At 41.6% G+C, this 24,828-nt stretch overlaps 1 protein-coding gene and 1 long non-coding RNA gene across 3 annotated transcripts in view; both read right to left on the bottom strand.

Moving 5' to 3' along the window:
- The window catches only part of LOC5513799 (protein virilizer homolog), a 56,366-nt gene that overhangs the window by 717 nt on the left and 30,821 nt on the right, over positions 1-24,828 (bottom strand). The window contains exons 46-55 of one of the 2 annotated variants that reach the window (XM_032383364.2): positions 23,734-24,328; positions 23,356-23,455; positions 6,426-6,586; positions 3,429-3,547; positions 2,120-2,184; positions 1,711-1,925; positions 1,200-1,296; positions 979-1,084; positions 495-538; positions 328-418 (exon numbers count right to left, since the gene is read on the bottom strand). In XM_032383364.2, the coding sequence (XP_032239255.2) occupies positions 328-418; positions 495-538; positions 979-1,084; positions 1,200-1,296; positions 1,711-1,925; positions 2,120-2,184; positions 3,429-3,547; positions 6,426-6,586; positions 23,356-23,455; positions 23,734-24,328 (1,593 nt within the window). The remainder of the gene's footprint in view (positions 1-327; positions 419-494; positions 539-978; positions 1,085-1,199; positions 1,297-1,710; positions 1,926-2,119; positions 2,185-3,428; positions 3,548-6,425; positions 6,587-23,355; positions 23,456-23,733; positions 24,329-24,828) is intronic. The other variant, XM_032383365.2, reaches the window with a different exon arrangement.
- On the bottom strand, positions 7,476-9,961 carry LOC125558951. Its single transcript, XR_007306193.1, has 2 exons — positions 8,309-9,961; positions 7,476-7,806 (listed from the first exon to the last, which is right to left on the bottom strand). It is a non-coding gene; the product is annotated as an uncharacterized LOC125558951 (long non-coding RNA).

Below are 24,828 nucleotides of genomic sequence, written 5' to 3'. Positions count from 1 at the left end.
TAATTAGTACCTATAAGCACCTTTCGGGCTTGGAACTGCCATTTGGCATTTCCCATTTGAACTGATAACCTTTTAAAAAAGTTGTATGTGATTCAGGCGCACCCTGCAACCCCTCCCCCGCCCTCACACCCTGCAACCCCTCCCCCGCCCTCACAGCCTGCAACCCCTCCCCCGCCCTCACAGCCTGCAACCCCTCCCCCTCCCTCACACCCTGCAACCCCTCCCCCCTCTTCCACCCCACCCCCACTCCCTGCAACCCCTCCCTCACCGCCGCGCCCCCACTCTGTGCACGCGCCTGTTACCACAAGATAACGCGTTTACATGTACCTGTTATCAGAGTCTTTTGTGCGCGGGGCCTCCCAATAGCCGCGGGCCTGCTGCGGTCGGTTGTACTGGTTGTCACGCATTCCGCGACCACCTAATAAAGAAAATGCAAGTCAGTAACGCACGAGAATACAACACAAGAAAAACAGAATTGCGAACTTGTAACAAACCTCGGTACTGTTGGGCTCCCTGTGGACTTGTCCAGTCGGGCCTGCTGAGACGATAACGATCAGTCCAAATATAAACTATTATACATTATACTTTTTTGTTCATGACAAGCTGTGGCGTCATCTGTGCATCTATTAGAGGACAGACGCTTAAAAAATGAGATCTGTTTGTTAAATATTCTACTTTAACAGGAGGAAAATACTATGCATATTCAGGGGCGGATCTAGGGGTGGGTCGAGCGGGTGCCCCTATTTACAAACATTTGGCTTAGAAATCACAAGAAATATAAGGAAATCCCAGATAAACCACGAATCCGCCACCTGAAACACTACCTTTTTGAAACTCATGGATCCGCCCTTGACATCGGTTAAATTCGAGTGCGAGTGCCCCGTAATTGTAGAAGACGAGCATTTGTGTGGCAGGTACGGTTTATTTTCAAAGCATTTTGGGAGAATTATGTAATCATCACATGTGTTGAGCCCTCACCCCCGCTGGAAGCCTCGTTGTCCGGGGAATCCCCCTATCGTCTGGCGCTGTCCCGCCCAGTCCTGCGCGCCGCCACGACCTCCCGGCGTGCCTTGCAAACCAGGTCCTGTATTCAAATATGACAGATAGTCAAAATTGACAAAACTGTACATATGATAGTCAGATTGTACTTAATCTACCGATAGTGGAAAGCATGATAAATTGTAAATGAAATCGCTCACCCTTCCTCTGTCCGGTAAAAGGCCCGGTCCAACGTCCCTGATTACCCATAAAACCACTGGCGCCTCGGTCCATCGGGGAACGCCCAGCCATTGAACCCTAGTAGACGATTTAACGTACATGATATTGGTGAGCTTTCTTGTTTGATTATTAACACGAAAAAACCGTTAAAACGGTTATCCCCTTTTCACGTCGTTGAGAACGTAGTAGTTGGAACGTCGAGAACGGCGCGCGCACAAATCTAACGTCCGCGGCGTTCTACGTCTACGCGTGCTCAAGGTCCCTAACATTACGAAAAAGGCTGTTAAGACGGTTGTCTTCATTGACGTTGTCGCACCTCAGTTCCGCTCCAAACACGAGGTCTCATCAACGAGGAAGATAAATATATTCGACAGTTTTTTGACGCCTTATCAAAAAAGTTTTTCACGCCTTAGTTTTTCACGCCTTATCAATTAAATGATGTACAAGCCAACAATGCTGCTCTTCAAACCAACAATGTAAACGCCTCTTTACCTTCATGCCACCGCGGCTGCGCCCACCGGGTACTCCGCTGTCCTGCTGTTTGTCGGGCGCATGGTGATGGTGCTGCTCCATCGCCATAAAGTCATCCACGTGCATGCTGGGAGGGCGACTCGTGTTCTGCTTACGTGACCGGAAAAGGTCGTTCATGCCGCGACCTCTGCCTCGGTTCATTCCCCTCATGCCGCGGCCACCACGTCCCGGGTGACCTGGGAAGCAGCGAGACGTAAAAGTGGGTGACAGGGGTAATGTATAATGTGTGTTTATTCTATTGGGCGCGGGGGTGGCATATTTTGAAATATTTTTCGCGTTTTCTGTTAAAAATCATTGGAGATTGTTACGTAATCGACCGGAAGTAAACTGGTGACAATGCGGCTTTAAGAGTTATTTTGAGTAGACTAACCTCGCATCCTTTTGATGTCACGCGGGAACCCAGAGATGAGTGGGTCAAATTTACGCTTGGCGACTCTGAAAACACGAGGGCAATCGTGAGAAAATGGAATTCAAAGAAGTTCTTTCACAGATCAGGAAAGCTGCTTAAGAGGAATAAATTTGGTTTTAAGGAGGGGGGGGGGGGTTGAATGTCTTGTACAAAGTGGAATAATGGCTTTAATAGTCAACTTTAATAGCCTCTGTCAACCAACATTTTGTCATCTTTTGCAATGACCAAATGCAGTACAGCATCCTTTTTCATCGACTGATATTGGGGAGCATTTTCGATAAAGAAGACAAAAGACAGTCAAGTTAGCGTAGTTATACAAAGTCGAGTTAGTGTAGAGTTTGAGTTATCCAAAGTCAAGTTAGCGTAGAGTTTGAGTTATACAAAGTCAAGTTAGTGTAGAGTTTGAGTTATCCAAAGTCAAGTTAGCGTAGAGTTTGAGTTATACAAAGTCAAGTTAGTGTAGAGTTTGAGTTATCCAAAGTCGAGTTAGCGTAGAGTTTGAGTTATCCAAAGTCGAGTTAGTGTAGAGTTTGAGTTATCCAAAGTCGAGTTAGTGTAGAGTTTGAGTTATCCAAAGTCGAGTTAGTGTAGAGTTTGAGTTATCCAAAGTCGAGTTAGCGTAGAGTTTGAGTTATACAAAGTCAAGTTAGTGTAGAGTTTGAGTTATCCAAAGTCGAGTTAGTGTAGAGTTTGAGTTATCCAAAGTCGAGTTAGTGTAGAGTTTGAGTTATCCAAAGTCGAGTTAGTGTAGAGTTTGAGTTATCCAAAGTCAAGTTAGTGTAGAGTTTGAGTTATACAAAGTCGAGTTAGCGTAGAGTTTGAGTTATCCAAAGTCGAGTTAGTGTAGAGTTTGAGTTATCCAAAGTCGAATTAGCATAGAGTATGAGTTATCAAGGTTGAGTTTGCATAGAGTATGATTTATTGAGGTTGAGTAAGCATGGAGTATGAGTTATTGAGGTCGAGTTAGCATAGAGTATGAGTTATAGATGTCGAGTTAGCAGAGAGTATGAGTTATCAAGGTCGAATTAGCATAGGGTCTTGAGTTATCGGTATCGAGTTAACATAGGGTCTGTGTTATCGAAGTCAAGTTAGCATGGAGTATGAGTTATCAAGGTCGAGTTCCACAGTATTTCCTACAGGCAGAGTAAGCTTCACTGTATCTACTGTAGCAGCATCGGCGAACCAGATGAAATAACACTAGGTTATTCCAAACCATCCTATATAATTGAATTCATTAATTTGTAATCCCATTGGTTAGTGCTTGGCTTACCTTCCTTTCTTGCGCGATGGAGAGCCTGGGGGCGAGGGTACCAGTCCCTTTTCGAGCTCGGCTTTCAAGTCAAACTCGGGACAATATTTCTCTCTCAAAGAGTCGAGGTCGGACTTCACCTGGAATTAATACAGAATAAGCAACCGGCGATTGGCAATAAGAAATCACGTGACATTTTGGGTGGCAAACAAGCGTGCTCTGGCTTTTGGCGGCAAATAACAACAACGTTCAATTCAGCGTTTATGAATCCACTTTTTTGTCACTCTCTGGCGTGACGGATGCGGCCATATCTAAGTTTATTTTGGCGTGAGTTTGCAACTGTCAAAGTCAAGTGATTTCTTAGTGTCTCTTAGGCTTAAGGCACACGTCGAACCGAACATGTATTTAATTCAGTCGAACCTATTGTTTTGGAAAAAGGTACTTGGAAGGTACAACGTATGCGGCAAATCAGTTCGAGTGTGGTTAACAGATTCCAGTTCGAGTCGCTTAGTCGAATAGATGCGTGTCTGGCGCGGCCTGGCGGAATACGTCGTATTGAACCGAATTAGATAAAATATATTATGTAAATGAGAAAATAATTGATTAAAATGGAGAATTTGAAGCAGGGGAGTACACTTTCCTGTTTGAAGGCACAAATACGTGCCGGAAACGCGAATTACCGATGTGCAACAAATGTGCTTATTGTAAATGTATTGGTCGTCAATGATTGTATTTTCCTAGCTGCGCCCAGAAGCATTCATAATTTTTTAAAACGCAAGCTCGCACGGGAAAGTGGATATTCCCGTGTTCTTTTGCTTTGAGACAATAATGAAATCTTAACAGTCACTGGCAATTATTTCGTGCAAATTCAACAAAAATATGAAATAAATTACTTAAAAAGTATCCTCTCCTGAAAAATAGGCTCGACGTTTGCCGCCACTGGAAATAAGCTCGACTGAGTCACGCGCCAGTTTTGAAATTGATTCGGTTTATGTTCGGTTCGACGTATGCCTTAAGCCTTAGTCGATGTCTAAAGGGTGATTTTAATATGTTTACTTTAGGTTCTATGTCCTCAGGGCAAGGGTATTATAACAGACTACTCAACATTACCACAGGGCTGGGCTAACATTGGGTCGGAAAAGATACTAATTGTGGGGATGAGAGTGTTTGCTATAGTCAACGGTGTGTTACCATGTCTGCTGCTGGTTCCATCTCATCCGGGTGAAAGATGCTAAGGGTGGTGACGGAAGTGTTTACAATAGTCAAGGGTGTGCTTACCATGTCTGCCTCAGGTTCTATCTCATCCGGGTGAAAGATGCTAAGGGTGGTGACGAAAGTGTTTACAATAGTCAAGGGTGTGCTTACCATGTCTGCTTTAGGTTCTATCTCATCCGCGTGAAAGATGCTAAGGGTGGTGACGAAAGTGTTTACAATAGTCAAGGGTATACTTACCATGTCTGCCTCAGGTTCTATCTCATCCGCGTGAAAGATGCTAAGGGTGGTGACGAAAGTGTTTACAATAGTCAAGGGTGTGCTTACCATGTCTGCTTTAGGTTCTATCTCATCCGGGTGAAAGATGCTAAGGGTGGTGACGGAAGTGTTTACAATAGTCAAGGGTGTGCTTACCATGTCTGCCTCAGGTTCTATCTCATCCGCGTGAAAGATGCTAAGGGTGGTGACGAAAGTGTTTACAATAGTCAAGGGTATACTTACCATGTCTGCTTTAGGTTCTATCTCATCCGCGTGAAAGATGCTAAGGGTGGTGACGAAAGTGTTTACAATAGTCAAGGGTATGCTTACCATGTCTGCTGCTGGTTCTATCTCATCCGCGTGAAAGATGCTAAGGGTGGTGACGGAAGTGTTTACAATAGTCAAGGGTGTGCTTACCATGTCTGCTTTAGGTTCTATCTCATCCGCGTGAAAGATGCTAAGGGTGGTGACGAAAGTGTTTACAATAGTCAAGGGTATACTTACCATGTCTGCTTTAGGTTCTATCTCATCCGCGTGAAAGATACTAATTGTGGGGATGAGAGTGTTTACAATAGTCAAGGGTGTGCTTACCATGTCTGCCTCAGGTTCTATCTCATCCGCGTGAAAGATGCTAAGGGTGGTGACGAAAGTGTTTACAATAGTCAAGGGTGTGCTTACCATGTCTGCTTTAGGTTCTATCTCATCCGGGTGAAAGATGCTAAGGGTGGTGACGGAAGTGTTTACAATAGTCAAGGGTGTGCTTACCATGTCTGCCTCAGGTTCTATCTCATCCGCGTGAAAGATGCTAAGGGTGGTGACGAAAGTGTTTACAATAGTCAAGGGTATACTTACCATGTCTGCTTTAGGTTCTATCTCATCCGCGTGAAAGATGCTAAGGGTGGTGACGAAAGTGTTTACAATAGTCAAGGGTATGCTTACCATGTCTGCTGCTGGTTCTATCTCATCCGCGTGAAAGATGCTAAGGGTGGTGACGGAAGTGTTTACAATAGTCAAGGGTGTGCTTACCATGTCTGCTTTAGGTTCTATCTCATCCGCGTGAAAGATGCTAAGGGTGGTGACGAAAGTGTTTACAATAGTCAAGGGTATACTTACCATGTCTGCTTTAGGTTCTATCTCATCCGCGTGAAAGATACTAATTGTGGGGATGAGAGTGTTTACAATAGTCAAGGGTGTGCTTACCATGTCTGCCTCAGGTTCTATCTCATCCGCGTGAAAGATGCTAAGGGTGGTGACGAAAGTGTTTACAATAGTCAAGGGTGTGCTTACCATGTCTGCTTTAGGTTCTATCTCATCCGGGTGAAAGATGCTAAGGGTGGTGACGGAAGTGTTTACAATAGTCAAGGGTGTGCTTACCATGTCTGCCTCAGGTTCTATCTCATCCGCGTGAAAGATGCTAAGGGTGGTGACGAAAGTGTTTACAATAGTCAAGGGTATACTTACCATGTCTGCTTTAGGTTCTATCTCATCCGCGTGAAAGATGCTAAGGGTGGTGACGGAAGTGTTTACAATAGCCAAGGGTGTGCTTACCATGTCTGCTTCAGGTTCAATGTCCTCAGGTGGGGGGGTACTGAACCAGAGGGTGGGGCTGACTTGGCCATCATCCATGTCACTGATGACGAACGACACGCGACCTGTGAAGAGCTGCTGGAAGGATTGCGAGGAAGGCAAGTCGGGCTGTTTGTCTTCATCTGCAGAAGATAAGACCAAACGTTACTAAGCGAATAATCTTTGATCCAGCTTGTACAGATCTTGTACTGCGGCGATAGAAATCCCATCTAATTTTCAGTTGAGCCTGAGCCGTTCTTATTTTTAGAGCATCTAAGGCTCTAAAAAGGAAAACGTTCTTATGGATGTTCTTAACTTTAGTGGCATCGCAGCCTGATATATACACACCAACTACTGTAAAGAACATTAAGATACAAATAAAGTATTTAAAACAGAATTTTTCCTTTTCAGTACGAATCACTTTAATGAAAAAATCTGAGCATCGACATGTTCTAAGAATGTGGTGAAATCTCAGGCTGAAAAAAGGTTGTTACGAACAAAGAGTGTAAATGCAACTGAGATAATCAACCCTATAGCTAGAGAATGAAGGTGATATTTTTTCAATTAGATAAGATATTTTAATATTCAAAACAAAACCAAAATATTAGTGTCACAATAGTCGGAAAAAAGTTCTTTAAGGGGGCCGATCCACGACCATCTTTTTTCTATAGTGACCCCTAAAATAGTGGCCCCTAAAACTTACGATCAACAAAACCGATTGCTTTCATTTTTGGTATGCTAATATAAAGGTAGCTAAATAAAAATGGTAAAAAAAATCCTTGCCCGCGTATGGATTTTTTTCAAAGTAGGTAAATAACAGATTGACTGAAAATAAAAATACGCCAATATCTCAGAATTCCTCTCATAGATTATAATAAAACTTTATCTAAATGTCGACCAAGGTCTGATTTATAATATCCTATAGCTTATTTGCTTAAAATTTCCCTGTAGCGAACAGCACTTTGCGAATAGTGAATTTAACGGGTTCACCGTTCCGTTGCCATACCAACAGCAATGTAAACACATGTTACATTTTTATAAAGTTCATCCCTAGCTACATGGCATGGCCAAATAGTTTGATGATCCGATCCCTGTAGCAGAAGGTACGAGTTGTGATTGACAGAATGGTTGAATACGGGAAACTGTATCATCGAATCTCCTTGAATCCAAGGGACGGACTATTAGATATTTAGTGGTGGGGTCAATTTTCCATGCGGAACAGCTGTCATTGACGATCCATTGTTTTTCAAGTGGTTATTTCAGTTTTTTAAAGAGAGCTTACTCGAATTTCCTTTCTAATTATGTTGTGTAATATTGCCAACAGCCACACCCGCCACAATTGTAAATAAATCTGCTTTGATACCTAGTCCTTTATGGGAGATTCCGGCTCTGACTTAAAAGTCTATAAGCGGTTTCTCCTTTCTACAAGAGACTATAGGTCCATTAAAGATTCTAGCCGTATAAGGCTGAGATCCGTGATAAGTTGCCAGTTTTTTATAAGAATCTTTAGAAGATTCTGTTAAGCCGGGTGGAACCTCATGACAAAATATTTAGATTCGTTTATTAGATGCCATGTTTGTTTCAAAACGCATTTTGCCTGTCCGTGAATTCAACACTCGCCGTTATGTATGTTGTGAAATCGCGTAACCGTATCTAGAATAAGTTGCGGATTTCGGCTTTGAAGGTGGCAAGTGAGGAATTTGTTCTCAACGGACGTAGGCCATCTCCCTAGACACAAAACCTTCTTATAACTAAGAGGGTGGCAAGAGGATAATAATAATTCTATTTACGAAATAAAGCACGTTATCTATAGCGATTCACAGGCGCTAATGTTGTTGTATAAGGGGTTTTAACTGCTTTGATACCTTGTCCTTTATGGGAGATTGTGGCTCTGACTTAAAAGTCTATAAGCGGTTTCTCCTTTCTATAAGAGACTATAGGCTCATTAAATATTCTAGCCGTATAAGGCTGACATCCGTGATAAGTTGCCAGTTTTTTTATAAGAATCTTTAGAAGATTCGTTTAGCCGGGTGGAACCTCATGACAAAATGTTTAGATTCGTTTATTAGATGCCATGTTTGTTTCAAAACGCATTTTGCCTGTCCGTGAATTCAACACTCGCCGTTATGTATGTTGTGAAATCGCGTAACCGTATCTAGAATAAGTTGCGGATTTCGGCTTAGAAGGTGGCAAATGAGGAATTTGTTCTCAACGGGCGTTGGCCGTCTCCCTAGACACAAACCCTTCTTATAACTAAGAGGGCGGCAAGAGGAGAGAATGCGTGTACTGAAATGTTTCAGTAAGCTATGGACATCAAGAATATTTTAATCAATGAATCTTTCGCCCTTTTATAGACTTCTGATGAAGTAAATAAAGTGCGTAGTGTCTTTGAGATTACACTTTTGCTTGAGCGTTATATGCCGCAGTAATGGATCTATGGAGGACGATATACGCTAGACGTGGTTTATGAGGTGACAAAAATCTTAGGTAACATATTATATGTCTTTGTGGTGGAATTTGTCGTTCTTTAATGTTTCACTTCTATAGGAGCGTTGCTCGACCTGACATAAGCGCTTTCTTTGTGCATGTTAAGTTTCTTAGAGTTATTAAGGACATATCTGCAGTTCAGCTCACTCCTGTTTTAATAGATTTCTTAAAATCAAACAGGAAGATTTGAGGCTGCCGAGAATCGCCACTGTAACTCGTAGAATTCAAAGTGCACTTTGGCTAAATCTGGCTTTTTCTGAGAGAGGGCTCGCTCATCTCGTCTAAGGTGCCTTCCGATGTCATCGTTTGATGAAAAATCGGCGGGCGGTTATAGCGTTTACAAAACAATAGCTGCGGAACAGCTGTCATTGATGATCCATTGTTTTTCAAGTGGTTATTTCAGTTCTTTAAAAGAGCTTACTCGAATTTTTGTTAATTCGTGCCCTACATTCCATAGAACACTCGCTTCCATTATCTAACGACATGGCGGAAAAACCTGGAAAACGCGCAATTCCAGATAGAGAGAGAAGACACAATTTCTTACAATGGCTATAGGTTCCTTGTATTGCGGACTGATTTTCAAAACACAAATAACGTGAGGCCGAAGTGCACATAACCAGATTTTGGCTTTTTAAGATCCTTTTAAGATCCTTTTTAAGATCCAAGATTTCCTTGATCATCATTGCCCTGTGTATCAGTTCAGGGACGAAAAAGCTGAAATTTCAATGACACTTTACAAAAAGTCGCATCAATTTAAAAAAAGTCGCACTTGATGTTTTGCTTGCTATAAGTTACTAAGTACTCAGAAAAATTCTCCGCCTTATTCGATGTGAAATGGGCTTATTTGAAGCGTCACGTCATGTTTTTCCGTCATGTCTTATCTAACCCTTACTAATGGTCTGTCCCTAAGCATACAAGATCTCATGAATCAATATTGTAAATATCGTAAATATTGTATTGTAAAAATTGTAAATCACGAATTTATAATTCTCAAAATTAAAACCATGTGTGAAGAAGCCTTTGCTCAGCCTACGAACTTAACTGTTTTAAGCAGGATTCCATACTGTCCATATCATCGGCATGACAGATAAAGCAATAAATACTCACTCAGAGGCGTTCATTGATAGCCTGAGGGAAATTTCCCATTAGCCTAAACAAATATTTGTGATCAATATGTTTAAGCCGCATTGTCACCAGTTTACTTTTGGTCAATTGCGTAACGATATTCGATGATTTTTAACGGAAAACGAGAAAAATATTTCAAAATATTGAAAGAAGTTTGTCTATTGGAAGTTTCTTTAAGGATTTGATTGATAATTTAGAGCGGATGGCGTGGTAAATATCTCGGATTCGAATAGTTTCTTAGTCTCGAGTAATCTCGAGCCAACCACAGACATATACTTTTCTATCGATTCGACAGTAAATGAGTAATTGTCGAATTGAACGTATTTATTCTAGGGCTTACTGCATGTCACACGTGTTAGGTGCGTTTGATGAAAAGTGAGTCATGAAAAATAGGCTACCAGCGCTATCATTACAAACACATTAAAAGTCGTACCTCCTTTTTTATTTAATCAGCACAGAAAACATTTCAATGGAAATCAATTGAGCTATTTGCTTTCCAGTCTAAAAACAATATTTATCTTGTAGAGACAATAACATGTATGGCGCAACTGATTCCTTAAGAACAAGATATTGACACTAGAAAGTCGGGTACATGCTTGCTCAGTAATAATTTCAATAATACATCAATAAATAATATAATATTAGGTTTTCTAACGAACTTAATCTCATTGCAAAAACTAAAAACATACTACATGGATACTTTAATTCATTAATCCAAAGGTGTTTGGGCATAAAATCGCCATTGAAAATTCGTCATTAAAACCAACTTTTTCTATACTTCCAATATATACATAAGTAATTTAAACTCATAAGCCTTTTATGCTAGGTAAAAATTCTCATTTCAAAATTCAAAGATCTTCCTGCCCATATTCCAAGCCCCGCGCCAGCCTTCCCCGAGTACTGGACACAAAAACAGATCTCAGCGTACACACAGTGTCAAAATATATGCTCCCTACTGATAGGGTTCAGAGACTGTTGTTGAAGTTGAAATCTGCTGCCGACAATCGAATTTAATTCTGTTGTTAGGTGACGTGTGAGCAATACAAGGTGATGGGCGAGGTGAGACGCAGCGTTCCTGTCTCCTTGGAAAATACCAGCTAAAGACTGCAATCACGCCAAGCTCAAGGAGGCACAAGGCACTTGCGGCGACAAACGCAATTAGCGACACGCTCTGGGTGTCACGTTGACGCTCGAGACTCTCTTCACTCGGACTATTGGGTTGCGTGACTGTCACGGTGTATGTTTGGCCAACCACCATTCCCTCCAGATCGGTGATTTTGCAGAAATAAATCCCTGCGATGTCACGCAGACGCTTGAACGAGAGCGAGAACTCCGGCGTGACGGACAGAACATCACCGAGGTCTGGGGACACGTTCACTTTGTCACGCAGTCGCGTGACAATAACGCGTTGATGGGTGTTGCTGTTGTTGTTCCCGTTCACTTCCCAGACTGCCTTTCGCGTTGATTCCTTCACAACATCATTAGGGACCACGGGGCATCGCAAGGTTAACGTGGAGTTTATTACAGGGATCGTACTGATGCAAGTAGTTGGTTTGATAGTCACTAAATGGCGCTCTGCCGTCCCACCGTTCACTTTGTGTACGACACAGGTCATGTTGAGCTCTTCCCGCGGATAATCATTAAACAAACGAGTGAAGTGCTCCTCTGAAGTGTTCAACGTCAGAGTCTTTGTCTGAGAGTCGATGCGAGCGAGGCCTTTAAAAATCGGATACTTCTTGTGACCTTCGTTCGTAAGGAGGACAAGCATTCGACCATTCAATTTCCATACGACTTCCAGAACATTTCCCTGTTGAACTCTTTCCACGGCGTCACAGGGAACTGTCAGGCAACCCTCGACTGTTGATGGTGGGCAAACTTTCATCATCTCTCGTGTGACCTGTCCGCCGCAATCCATCTCCACGTTATACGATACACGCTTATTAAAGTCGTTCTCGCATACATATTTCCCCTTGTCAGAGGTGAGAGCGTCTTTGATGACTAGTGTTCCCTCATTCAATATCGAGGCCCGTTTGCCGAAGGTTTTACTAAGATTTGGGTAGGTATTTACGGTGTTCTTCTCAATAGAGGCGAGTTTTCTCACGCCCCTAATGCCGATGTAAATCCAAACACGTGTCGAGTCTTCTTTCCAAATTGGGCAATTCAGTCGAAATGTCCCTCTGGGACAGAACGCTACTCGTTCGTCTTTAACTTTACCAAGTACAGAGCCTCGATGGCTCGAAAACAAGAGCGATAAAAGTACTGTGATCCCAAGCATTTTGTGAACTAAATTCAATCGACGTCTTGCTGAACTAAGCGGTTTTGGGAACATCACGTGAATATATAATATATGAGTTCAGTTCAGTTCAGTTTATTGTTTTGTCACTTAATACATTTTTTTTTAAATAAAGATAATTATAATAATTTACATAGTGTAACAAGGAGGACCGTAAGAAACCGCAAGGCTTATACGAGACGGACCTCCTAAATCTTAACAGAAAATACATATTTGATAGTTCGGACAGTCAGATTAATCATATAAATATTTGGTAGGAGAGCTTTCATATTTTTTTTCATACTTATATAAAAAACACACACACACACACAAACACAAATCGAGAAAGAAAAAAAAAATAAGAGTTAATAAGAGAAGTCTTTAACTTATTACAAAAAGAGTTAAGCGTTTTGGCAGACTGAATATCAGAAGACAATGAATTGAAATATTTAGGTCCCTGATGTCTTAACGCAAACTTATGAATATTTGTTCTAAACTTTGAAATATGGAACAAGTTAGAGCTTCTCGTGTAATAATCGTGAATTTGAGAGTTCAATTGAAATATCCTGTTAAATGTTTGGGGAAGTAACCTATTTTTAAATTGATACATTAACTTACCTATTTGAAATAAAAATAAATAATTGAATTTCAATATGTTTAGATTCCTATATATCGGATCAGTGTGTGCATCATAGGATGCTCCAGCAATTATACGTATTGCACACACTTTACGCATCATCGCTTTTGGAGTGACTGAGTGACTGAGGGCAATTAATTGGTGAGTTAAATATTTGAAGTGCTTCATTGAACCATTCACTCCATTCGTGGAGTCGACAATACATAACATAGTGCGGGAAACCCATCATCTCTCTAGATAAACGAAGGATATTGAGTTCGTAATTCGAAACAAATAAACTGCTGTTATCCGTTGTTTTTTGTTTGGCGTTATAAATTTACTAGAACTCTCGCCACTGTTCCATGGGATCGCCGTTTCTTCGTGGTAGGGTTTGTGGTAGAGACAGTCTCTTGTTCAGTGTTTGATGTGTTTTCAAACTGCCCCTTACTTGCCATCCCAAACACAAACTGTCATGTTTCACCGCATTTTCTAGAGCTTTTAAAATTAACTTGAGCGGTGGTAATCATAGTGGCATAGTGGCTTGCTGCCCAACTTATCAACTTACTCTGCATTGCATGCAGTTTATTTTTATTGTGTTCTGTTAAAATAAGATAGCTTTACATAATGAATGATTTGTTTTCTTCTACCGATGCTTTGACGGGGATTAAGAGTTTATTAGTTTTACGTGACGCGAGAAGGAAATTACGTTAGGTGTTATTGTCCTATCTTATCAGGAAATTAATGGTAAATCGTAGTAAGAAAGGAATGTAAAGTATTTAGTAAATATCCGGTTGTGGGTAGATGAAAGAAAGCGCTGTATTGTCCATTGTTTGTAAGGGTGTAAAACTGGGGTATAAATAGGGAGAACATTGTATAGTTTAGTTATTGATCGTATTGGATTGGATTGATTGAATTGATTGTAAAACGTTGGTCGTTGAGAGTTGTATTGATTGTACGTAGCATGAAGTGCTAGTAAACGCAGAAAGGTATCGAAGGAAATTGATTGCACGGGGAAACGAATTTCCACGACATGCTTGTCTAGTTGGTTGTGGGGGAATATGCGGCGCGGAGTACTTTCATGCAAATTTTCCTGACTGTATCCTGTCTCAGGAGTTAAGCATTAATGCTTTGGAAGCATTGATTCGAATTTGTGTCACAAGTGAGTTGAAGTTATTCTCCCGTGTTTCCAGTCTTCTCGGATAAGGACACTAAACCGGCGGTCCCGTCTCTTCCAGCTGCACTACACTAACCTGAACCGAAGGGACGTAAAAGAACCACTGGGGCGCAATAAACCCTCTGGCAGGGACCACCCCCAGTGACAGTGCTTACTATCCGAGGGCCATATGTTAGAAAACTGTATATTCGGTTAAATATGCTACCCTCGATAAACAAAGATTAAACAAACAAAGATTAAACAAACAAGGAACTCTTAACCATTTACACAATTATTGTTGACAAAAAATCCCCCCTTAAATGAAGTTTGTAAAATTGAAAATCTAAATTCATCATAAAGGCAATTATATCAACAGCATTTCCTGAAAATTTCAGGAAAAATACCAAATACTCTAAAAGATATGAGATTAGGCAGTCGCGACATTATATAAAACCCTCCCCCTAGAAAAAACACTTTCAAGTTTGAGAATCGGCAATTTCTTCACAAGATGGTCAAAAAAGGGTAATATTGTGAAAAAATGATAGCAAATTGCATGTCAACTGTATACATGGGACGTACACTAGATGGGACAAAAAAAGTCGATTGGCAAAAAAGCTGAACTGACTTTGTCGTTTCTCTAGACTTTGTCGCTTTCTCTAGACTGTTGATGCTTCAGAAGTACTTTTTTAAGAAGACTTTTAATGCTTTTATAGAGGGTATTTAGCTGGTGTCGAGCTAAAGTGCAGAGCAGCAGCGACTGCTGCCATCTCCACACGCTTCCGGCCAAACCATCTTTGCTTGGGGCACCTCAGCCACACAAGAGAGTTCAAGCGCTCATTTGGATTCTGGGTATTGCCAGGCAAGCATCTCTCTAAGAGGGCGTCACTGGTAAGCCGATCATAGGTAGGCTTGAGAAAGTCTACAAAGACAGGGTCTAGGTGGTGCTTTTTCTCCTTGAATGTCTTGGTTAAATTCTTATATGCACAAAAGGAGTTTACAGGACAAAACTGGTGTCTTTTTTTCACTGGCAACTTACAACTATGGTAAAGGCCACCCATGATCTCCATTTTAATGTTAGAGATTGCTTCTGCCCTTTGATTGGTTGACAAGACCCCTTGCTTCACATTATTCCTTATTGCATTCCCATAGTACTTTTGCAATTTCTCGATTGCAGGCCTCCCTGACCTGCCGCCCACTGGTTTGCCATCAGCAAGTTTGCCTTTTGTCTCTTGGGCTTTACGCAAGGCTTTGCCCATTCTCTTTTGGACGTGTCGAACACAGTCCAACTTCATGACTCTGCAGCAGTTGGACTTATCATCCATGTGTTCGCTTAAATGACGTTTGTAGGCTGGAGAGTTTTTCCATTGCTTATATTCAGGTGAAGATTTATCCATATTGTCATAATGTAGACAGTCTTCACACACACCATACGTGTCTCTCACCTCACCAAAAGCCTTTGAGTCACCATCTGACACCATGAACCTATATTCTAGGCCAGTGTCCTTGCTATTGTTCCAGATTTTCTTGGCACATGAGGTCTCCATACTGGGACTAGAGCCTTCATAGCCACCAGGGCATTCATGGTCTTCAGCCCATTGCTCAAACTCTTCAACAGACAGCTTTTTGGACTGTATATTGCAGGCATTGCAGTTTTTTTACCCTACCGCATAGTCGAGTACTTTCCCAGTTTTGGTAGAAATGGCAAAGCCAACACCATGGTTTGAAGTAAACCCTCTTTTTGCCCAGGTGCCATCAAAACTGACTGAGGTAGGTGTCATGCCATTGTTTTTGCACAGTTCTTTTTCTTCAGCCTTGCTTTTCTCTAATTGTTTATTCATCGCGACAAGGTGCTGCTGGTAGAATAGCTCATTACGTGTCGCCCAGGCAGTGGGACCAAGATCCGATAGCGAATGTTTACCAGTGCTGAAGAATTCATTTAGATCGCAGGAATCACACTGGATGAAAAGACTGCTACACAAACCAAAGCACTCTGACGGATCTTCTACAACTGATACTTTTCCTGAAAACAGCAAATGGACAAATTAATGGTAAAAAGCATAAAAATGTATACATCCATTATATATAAAATCTAGGGATTGAAAACATAAACTAAACAAACAAGCGAATATTTGAGGTTTGAATTCAAGTAAACTGGCTTTGATATGAGCTAAATTTCTCACCTTCGCATCCTGAGAAACCATGAATCCTTTGAGCGATATCCCTCAAACTATCCATAAAAACGACGCGATAGCCTTCAGCATTTGCAACCTCATTGAGTGAATACTCTTCATCTGATTCAGAGTACGAAAGTTTTCTCTTTGAAGCAGAAATCGGGTTTCCTTTTTCTGGCTCATCGTTCTCTTCAGCAACATCACAATCCGCAACGAACACGAGTTTAGGCACACTTTCCTCGGCTTTCTTTTTCCAGGCTGGCTTCCCTTTAAATCCTGAACGCTTCTTAGCCTTTCTTGCTGATATAACAGCACATTTAAAACCTGCGCAACATGGCAAGCGTCTTGTATAGATATTGTTCTGTCACACCGTGACGCGGATGATCAATAGCGTTTTTCGCTACGGATTTTTAAATCCGCTTATTAAAATAAGCGCGTTGTAGCCAGAGCAAAATTATGCCACGCCTAACTTTGACCCTTGATTATTAATCAACGAGGCTGTGTGACGTCAAATGTAGACACGGTTTGTCAGTTCAGTAGATGACGAAGGATATAAAGCAGATCTCGAGAGGTTACGCGCTTTTGGTGTGTATAAATAATTCGCACTCCGGACCAGACAAAAGCACTCAAAATTAAGCGCGTATAAAAAAATGATCATTTTAGGAAGAAAGTGCAATAATTAAGCTTTAAATTGATATATAGTTTGTTGGCATTTGCTTTAATCCGACGCGAGCGCGAGCAATTTTGCCGGGACGATCGGGGTAATTACCGCTTGGGTCTACAGTATCCAGTGAATAATAGCCTGCTCAAAAGCCGGGCGTGTTCTGTCTACACGCTATTCCCAGACGAAACAAGGATTTTTTTATTCGCCGGTGCAACAACGAATTTTATCTCTAGTAAGGAGTAAGTTGGGAACATACGTCAAATTAGAAAGCCACGGAGTTATCAAGGGGTTGTTACTTTGAGTATTTCAGTTGCTCAATTTTTTCTTGCTTTTGGAGCGTGCTCTTGGGACTTGTGCAACCTTAATTAAAGTATCAAATGGCAGGGCCGAAGCCAACATGAGGCACTCGCCAGTCGGTAAAATTTTGATGTTTGGTGTTTCTCAATTGAAAAGTATGAGATAAAACACCTGCTTTTGTTGGATTTATCATCCAGTGGCTAGCTTTGCCTCGGTAAAATTTTGATTTTGGCTAAAAGCCTGAATGGTCCTTCCCTAATTAAGGTATCTGTGTATCTGACGTCGCAAGGGGGGTAGTAAAAAAGGAATCCAATCTTAATTTACCCAGAAAATAACTGCCACGGAGTTAAGCCGTTGAGTTATTTGTCTCCCAGTCTGAACATTAGCCTCCTCCGCAGACAACTCTACTCTGTAGAGTAGCCTTTATTCAGATTCGGGATACCTGTGTTTGTGATTTTAGGGCGCGGAGACTGGTACCGTGGGGGAGGGAGGGGGAAGTTCTATTCCTTTTTTTATTTTTCTTCCTTTTCTTTGTACCCCCCTCCTCCTCCCCCCTACGTTATTTTTCTCCTCTATTCGCCACAGGAACCCCGCATCCGATGAGACAAGATGCCTGCAGAGGGGGTTATATTTACCTATGTTATCTGTGGCGTAGTGTAATGAGGAGGAGGTTATACTTACCTATGTTATCTGTGGCGTAGTGTAATGAGGAGGAGGTTATACTTACCTATGTTATCTGTGGCGTAGTGTAATGAGGAGGAGGTTATACTTACCTATGTTATCTGTGGCGTAGTGTAATGAGGAGGAGGCTATACTTACCTATGTTATCTGTGGCGTAGTGTAATGAGGAGGAGGTTATACTTACCTATGTTATCTGTGGCGTAGTGTAATGAGGAGGAGGCTATACTTACCTATGTTATCTGTGGCGTAGTGTAATGAGGAGGAGGTTATACTTACCTATGTTATCTGTGGCGTAGTGTAATGAGGAGGAGGTTATACTTACCTATGTTATCTGTGGCGTAGTGTAATGAGGAGGAGGTTATACTTACCTATGTTATCTGTGGCGTAGTGTAATGAGGAGGAGGCTATACTTACCTATGTTATCTGTGGCGTAGTGTAATGCGGAGGAGGCTATACTTACCTATGTTATCTGTGGCGTAGTGTAATGCGGAGGAGGCTATACTTACCTATGTTATCTGTGGCGTAGTGTTATGCGGAGGAGGCTATGCTTACCTATGTTATCTGTGGCGTAGTGTTATGCGGAGGAGGCTATACTTACCTATGTTATCTGTGGCGTAGTGTAATGCGGAGGAGGCTATACTTACCTATGTTATCTGTGGCGTAGTGTAATGAGGAGGAGGTTATACTTACCTATGTTATCTGTGGCGTAGTGTAATGAGGAGGAGGCTATACTTACCTATGTTATCTGTGGCGTAGTGTAATGCGGAGGAGGCTATACTTACCAATGTTATCTGTGGCGTAGTGTAATGAGGAGGAGGCTATACTTACCTATGTTATCTGTGGCGTAGTGTAATGCGAAGTAGGCTATACTTACCTATGTTATCTGTGGCGTAGTGTAATGAGGAGGAGACTATACTTACCTATGTTATCTGTGGCGTAGTGTAATGAGGAGGAGGCTATACTTACCTATGTTATCTGTGGCGTAGTGTAATGAGGAGGAGGCTATACTTACCTATGTTATCTGTGGCGTAGTGTAATGAGGAGGAGGCTATACTTATCTATGTTATCTGTGGCGTAGTGTAATGCAGAGGAAGCTATACTTACCTATGTTATCTGTGGCGTAGTGTATTGCGAAGTAGGCTATATTTACCTATGTTATCTGTGGCGTAGTGTAATGAGGAGGAGGCTATACTTATCTATGTTATCTGTGGCGTAGTGTAATGCAGAGGAAGCTATACTTACCTATGTTATCTGTGGCGTAGAGTATTGCGAAGTAGGCTATATTTACCTATGTTATCTGTGGCGTAGTGTAATGAGGAGGAGGCTATACTTATCTATGTTATCTGTGGCGTAGTGTAATGCGGAGGAGGCTATACTTACCAATGTTATCTGTGGCGTAGTGTAATGCGGAGGAGGCTACACTTACCTATGTTATCTGTGGCGTAGTGTAATGCGGAGGAGGCTATACTTACCTATGTTATCTGTGGCGTAGTGTAATGTGAAGGAGGCTATACTTACCTATGTTATCTGTGGCGTAGTGTAATGAGGAGGAGGCTATACTTACCTATGTTATTTGTGGCGTAGTGTAATGAGGAGTAGGCTATACTTACCTATGTTATCTGTGGCGTAGTGTAATGCGGAGGAGGCTATACTTACCTATCTTATCTGTGGCGTAGTGTAATGCCGAGGAGGCTATCTAAACATACAGAAACCAAGCTGAAGAACAAGATATCATAACGAAACAAACTATAAGTGATAGTTATTGGTACTGCGATTTAATGTTAACCGTGATCATTTTTCCTCTAAGCACACAACGTATAACGTGGAAATAAAACTAACTGTACAACTCTAAAGCCCGACTTGTCTCGTTTCAAGAGATCAAGCACCGCCTTACATGATGAGCCCAGTATAGCTGCGATGGTGACCGATGTTCACATTTTGACTATAAACTCAGTAGCACGAGGACAAGAGCCGTGACCCAAGCTAACTTTATGACGTCACATAGGCGCTCACCACCGCTTGTGCTCGGTAGGGGTTGCATGACCGTGACAGTAACGAAATACCTCTGACCAACGAGTTCGCCCTCTAGATTGGTCACCTGACAGCAATAGTTTCCTGCGATGTCACGGTGTTGCTTGAACGCGAGGGCAAAATCTGGCGTTACAAAAACGTTGCCCGTGACATCTTGAGCCACGTTCACTTGGCCACGCAATCGACTAGCGATGAAGCGCCGTGATGTGTGGTTAAGTTCCAGTTCCCAGATTGCTTTTCGGGTTGGGATTGCAAAGGCATCATGGGATACCACAGGACAACTGAGGGTCAAACTTGAATTATCGATAACAGTATTTACCTGATAATTACAATCGATTGGCTTGACCCTAACACGGTGACGCTCTGAGGTCCCAGCATCTAATTTACTTACATAGCAGGTTAAGTTCATTTCAAAACCACCTCCAAGCCATTGCGTTAGGATTTCACTAGCGGTGCTTAGCGCGAGGGTACCAGTATTCGTATCGATGATTCGTGCCATGCCTTTGAACTTCACGTTCCAAATAAGACCGCCATCATCGAAATACACAAGTCTCTCTTGATTTATATTCCACACTAGCCAGTCAGTGTTATTTTGCTTGACTCTTCGCCTAGCTTCGCACGGGACAAAGACACTTCCCTCAGTGTCTGTAGGAGTGCAAACGTTTAAAGTCTCATGGGTGACTTTTCCTCTACAGTTAAACTCCAAGTCGTACAAGACTCGTTCATGGGCCTCGTTCTCACAGACGTATGTCCCCTCGTCTGAGCCAACGGTGCTTCTGATGACTAGAGAGCCATTCGATTTAACCGAGGCGCGTAGACCGAAGATACGGCTCAGGTTTGGGTAGTATTGAACCCTCTTGTTTTCAACACGGGCAAGTTTCTGGACTTCGTTCGCGCCACGATACATCCAAACACGTGGAATTCCTGCCTTCACCGCGCACTTCAGTGTCAAATCATTGCCAGGGCAGAACGGTACACGATCCTCTTTAGCACCCTCGATTGCTGAGATCTTCTGAAGCCATAGTGTCAACATTAAAAGGACTAGATATCTCAATTCGACTCCAAGCATGGTTAACACGAACCGAGAGCTATGGCAATGACTCGGCGAAATTGAGCTTTTTGCAACTCTCAGCACATTTTTATCTCATTAATCAGATTTATTACAAATAACGCAATGATTCACTTTAATAATTAACTTTTTTTATGGAGTTTTACTTAGCAGTAGTTATGAAATCAAAAGCTTACTAAAACATAGAAATCGTATTCTGTATCAACCTCTTCACCTTTGCTCACGTACCGAATCAAGACGGGACGAATATGCATATTATTATTTCAACGCTTTCAGCTTCTTTTTTTCTTTTCGAGAGACAAAATCCAGAAAGTATTAGAGAGGTTTATAAAAAACAATTTACCCACTTCAACAAAGACCATAAACACGAAAACTGTTATGCGCACCCATCCATTGAGGGAAAAATTCCCCTACACGTCAAACGCCACGTCGACGACAGTCTTTTATAATGCCCGACAAGGGCAGGGAGGGAAGGGAAAACCTTGTCATTATCCGCTACGGTTGTCTCGCTGACAATTACGTGGGGACAACAAGCTTTTCCATGAGAGACACGTGAAACGCCCTTCTTTTGTTATTTTTATATACATTTGAGAATAAAACGCACTATTTGCAAGAACTTCAAAAGTCCGATGTTAACATGAGCACTTACAATAAAAAAAATAAAAATTTCCTTTAGCTTTTCTCCTTGAGGATCGTATATCATTGAAATTATCAGTGATCTATACGAATACATAAAGGACCCCACTTTGAGCAGTATATACAGCATTTTGTGAGAGGTGAAATTGAACTTTTTGTGGCTCAAGCAAATGATGCATTTACATTTTAAAAGGCAGACGAGACGAAAATATGATCACTGTTTGTGCGAAAAAATATGGGTCCTTTAGCATTTCATCTAGATTTTGAGGATCGCGTATCGTTGAAATTATATGTGATCTATACGAATATCTAAAGGACCCAACTTTGAGCAAGATAGCAAGCAATTAGTGCGAGGTGGAATTGCTTTTACCCACACCAAATAGGTGCCGTGTTTTTGTCACGCAATACGATGAGATGAAATGGTTAGAAAAAAAAAACTGTTCAAAGGGTCTTCATTTTCATTTACGACTAAAAAAAAAATGCATATTGAATGCTTTATATTGATATTTGGTCAGAGCATTGAGAGGACAAAGACGAAAAGAAGGATTTAGCGATTATTACATCTCTACATCTCTAGTGAGACGGAACAAAATATGATGCTTACATACACAGCAAAAAGGCCAAAGCAAATTATATCACTGTTTGTGCCAAAAAATGTGGGTCCTTCAGCATTTCATCCATGTTTTGGGGGGTTATACATTATCTAAATTATATGTAAGCTATATCGATATCTAAAGGACCCATCTTTTAGGAAGATAATCAGCATTTCGTATATTCGGGTTATACATGATCTAAATTATATGTTAGCTATATCGATATCTAAAGGACCCATCTTTTAGGGAGATAATCAGCATTTCTTTCAACTAGTTCAGTAAACTATGATAGCGGCAATGGCACCATGTTGGGACAAGTAAAGCAAAGTAAACGGCTTCAAAATTGCAAAATCATTTGAATTATCAATAAGTGGCTACTTTAAAATGCAAGCAGGATATACGTTTTATATTCGTATAAGGTTATATTTACATTTTAAGCCCGCTAACAAGAGGAAAAGCACTTTATTTCCACGTCTAATAAAGTTGCAAGGTAAAGACGCCGCATGTAGCCAAAGTTGTTTTCTCTCACGCAAAATCACGCGAGCTCTCGCAATTCTCCTTATATGGTGATCATTTCGCGCCAACTCGAGCTTTATCCGTGAGGGGACTGGGCAAGTAGGTGTTTTACAGACTAGTATATTCAAAAGGCTGTAAACAAATCGGGGTTTATGAGAAACCGGGGATTTTTGGTAATGAAGATTTTTCTATCATAGGAGATATTAGATATCGATGGATGAACCGTTTTGTAGGATATTGCTTTAATTCCTTCAGATGCACTTTAATGGCTTTTAAGCGTTCTTACAGATCCCTCTAAAAATTCACACAAGGCTAGACAACCTTGTGTTACATAATTTCTGATTTTGAGAGGATTTAGGAAAAAAATAGGGCTAGAAATTTGTGCTAGAATAAATAGAAATAATAGGAGGCGGAGCGTCTTACTCAAGTGACATTTATTTCGATGAACAAAATTTATACGTAACTTTATATTCAATTCATTCCTTCGCGCACTGCGTTTTCAAGGATGGACGGTGTGATGGAGGGAATACTGGGTCGAGCCACCTTAAATAGCCAGAGACGCTTAATTGTAAGTAGGAATCAAACGTGTGGAGGGGCTTACCTTGCTCTTTGGCTGATTCGTCGGCTTTATCAAGGATGTGGATGAGGGAGGTGATCCCCTCTAAAAGAGACTCCAGGGTCTCATCCTCCTTGCAGCTTTCCTGTGAGTCAAACAGTTCAGAGAAATCGTGTTAAACAGTTTAGAAGAATCGGATGAAATCGGAAATCGGAGAAATGATGCCGCAGAGAGAAATGAACAACAGGGTGGGTTATGTTAGGCATGTCAACTAAATAATTAATTTAATTTTCCATTTTCTGTAAAGACTGAACTCAAGCAGTAAAATCTAAGAGATCAAGGAATAACCTTTATGCCATTCAAAGTTCGGTAAAAACTTCAAAGGTCGGTAAAATCTAAGAACATGACAAAAAGGTCTCTTACTTCCAAGCGTTTTTCCAGCGTCTTGAGCGGATACTCATCAGGTGAGTCGGCTTTCAGAAACCTCTTCATCTGACTGGAAGACACTGATATCTCGGTGGTAAGGTGCAGCTCGTCTGAAGCCACCGATGCCTTGTCACTGCTCGAAGCAGCCCTTGGAACACTGATGACACTATCAGCATTACCGGTTGATGACTTATCTTCATCAACAGCGGCCCTATCAGTCTCAAAAGTAGCCTTGTCCGAAGGAGCTGGGGCATCATCTGGCTTGGTAGGTGCATCCCCCGATACGGTGGCTGCCTTGTCAGATAAGGCAGGAGCCTCCACTGATGAGGCATCAGCTGTCCCACCAGGAGCTGTCGCCTTTAAGGTAGACTCTTTGGTAGACTCGTTCGTTGTTGCGGACGGGTCGCCCTCTGGTCCAGGGATACTGTTATCAGTAGGTGCCGGGTCTACTGACTTGGAAGTAGTGGGTGCATCCGAGGCCATAAGGTCGCCTGCTATGGTTCCGTGGGTGGCGTCGTCTGGGAGAAGGAGCTGGAGCAGTTCTGTTGTTGTTGAGAGCGTAGACAGGCTATCAGGACCAGGAATCCCTGTTCTGCAAGCCATTTGTAAATAAGAAATCATTTCTAGTGATTTTATTTCTCCTGCTTTTTAATACGGAGATAAACGTGATTCCCAATAAATAAATATCAGCAAAAAAAAGCGTGGCTATTAACCACTAGGTGGGGTGCGGTTAAACTCAAAGTCTGTCGAAAACCAATGCATGGTGTGGCTTATATATTTATCTGATCTTGATTAACTTGGTGTTATGATTAAGCGATTGGAGACAATGCTATGAAATGTATTTTCAAACAGACGATTTGGCATGCGATTCCTTGATATATTGCTCTCTATCAAATTGCTTTTGAATGTGCCAAAACGTTGATTTAAAAAAATACAACTTAAGAGCGGTTATTGTCTTTTTAACTATTTTTTTTTCGTGTGTGTGTGGTCCATGCAGGTCTCCAAATAATCGGATCAAAAAAGGGTTGGGAGAAAAACGAATAATTACACTCCATTGCGACAGAAACCAGGGGCCCTTGGATTCTCGTTCAA

Source organism: Nematostella vectensis, chromosome 13 (assembly GCF_932526225.1).
Source record: "Nematostella vectensis chromosome 13, jaNemVect1.1, whole genome shotgun sequence".
Taxonomy (NCBI): Eukaryota; Metazoa; Cnidaria; class Anthozoa; order Actiniaria; family Edwardsiidae; genus Nematostella; species Nematostella vectensis.
The sequence above is the reverse complement of the archived record's forward strand: the minus strand, read 5'-3'. Positions and strand labels throughout refer to the sequence as shown.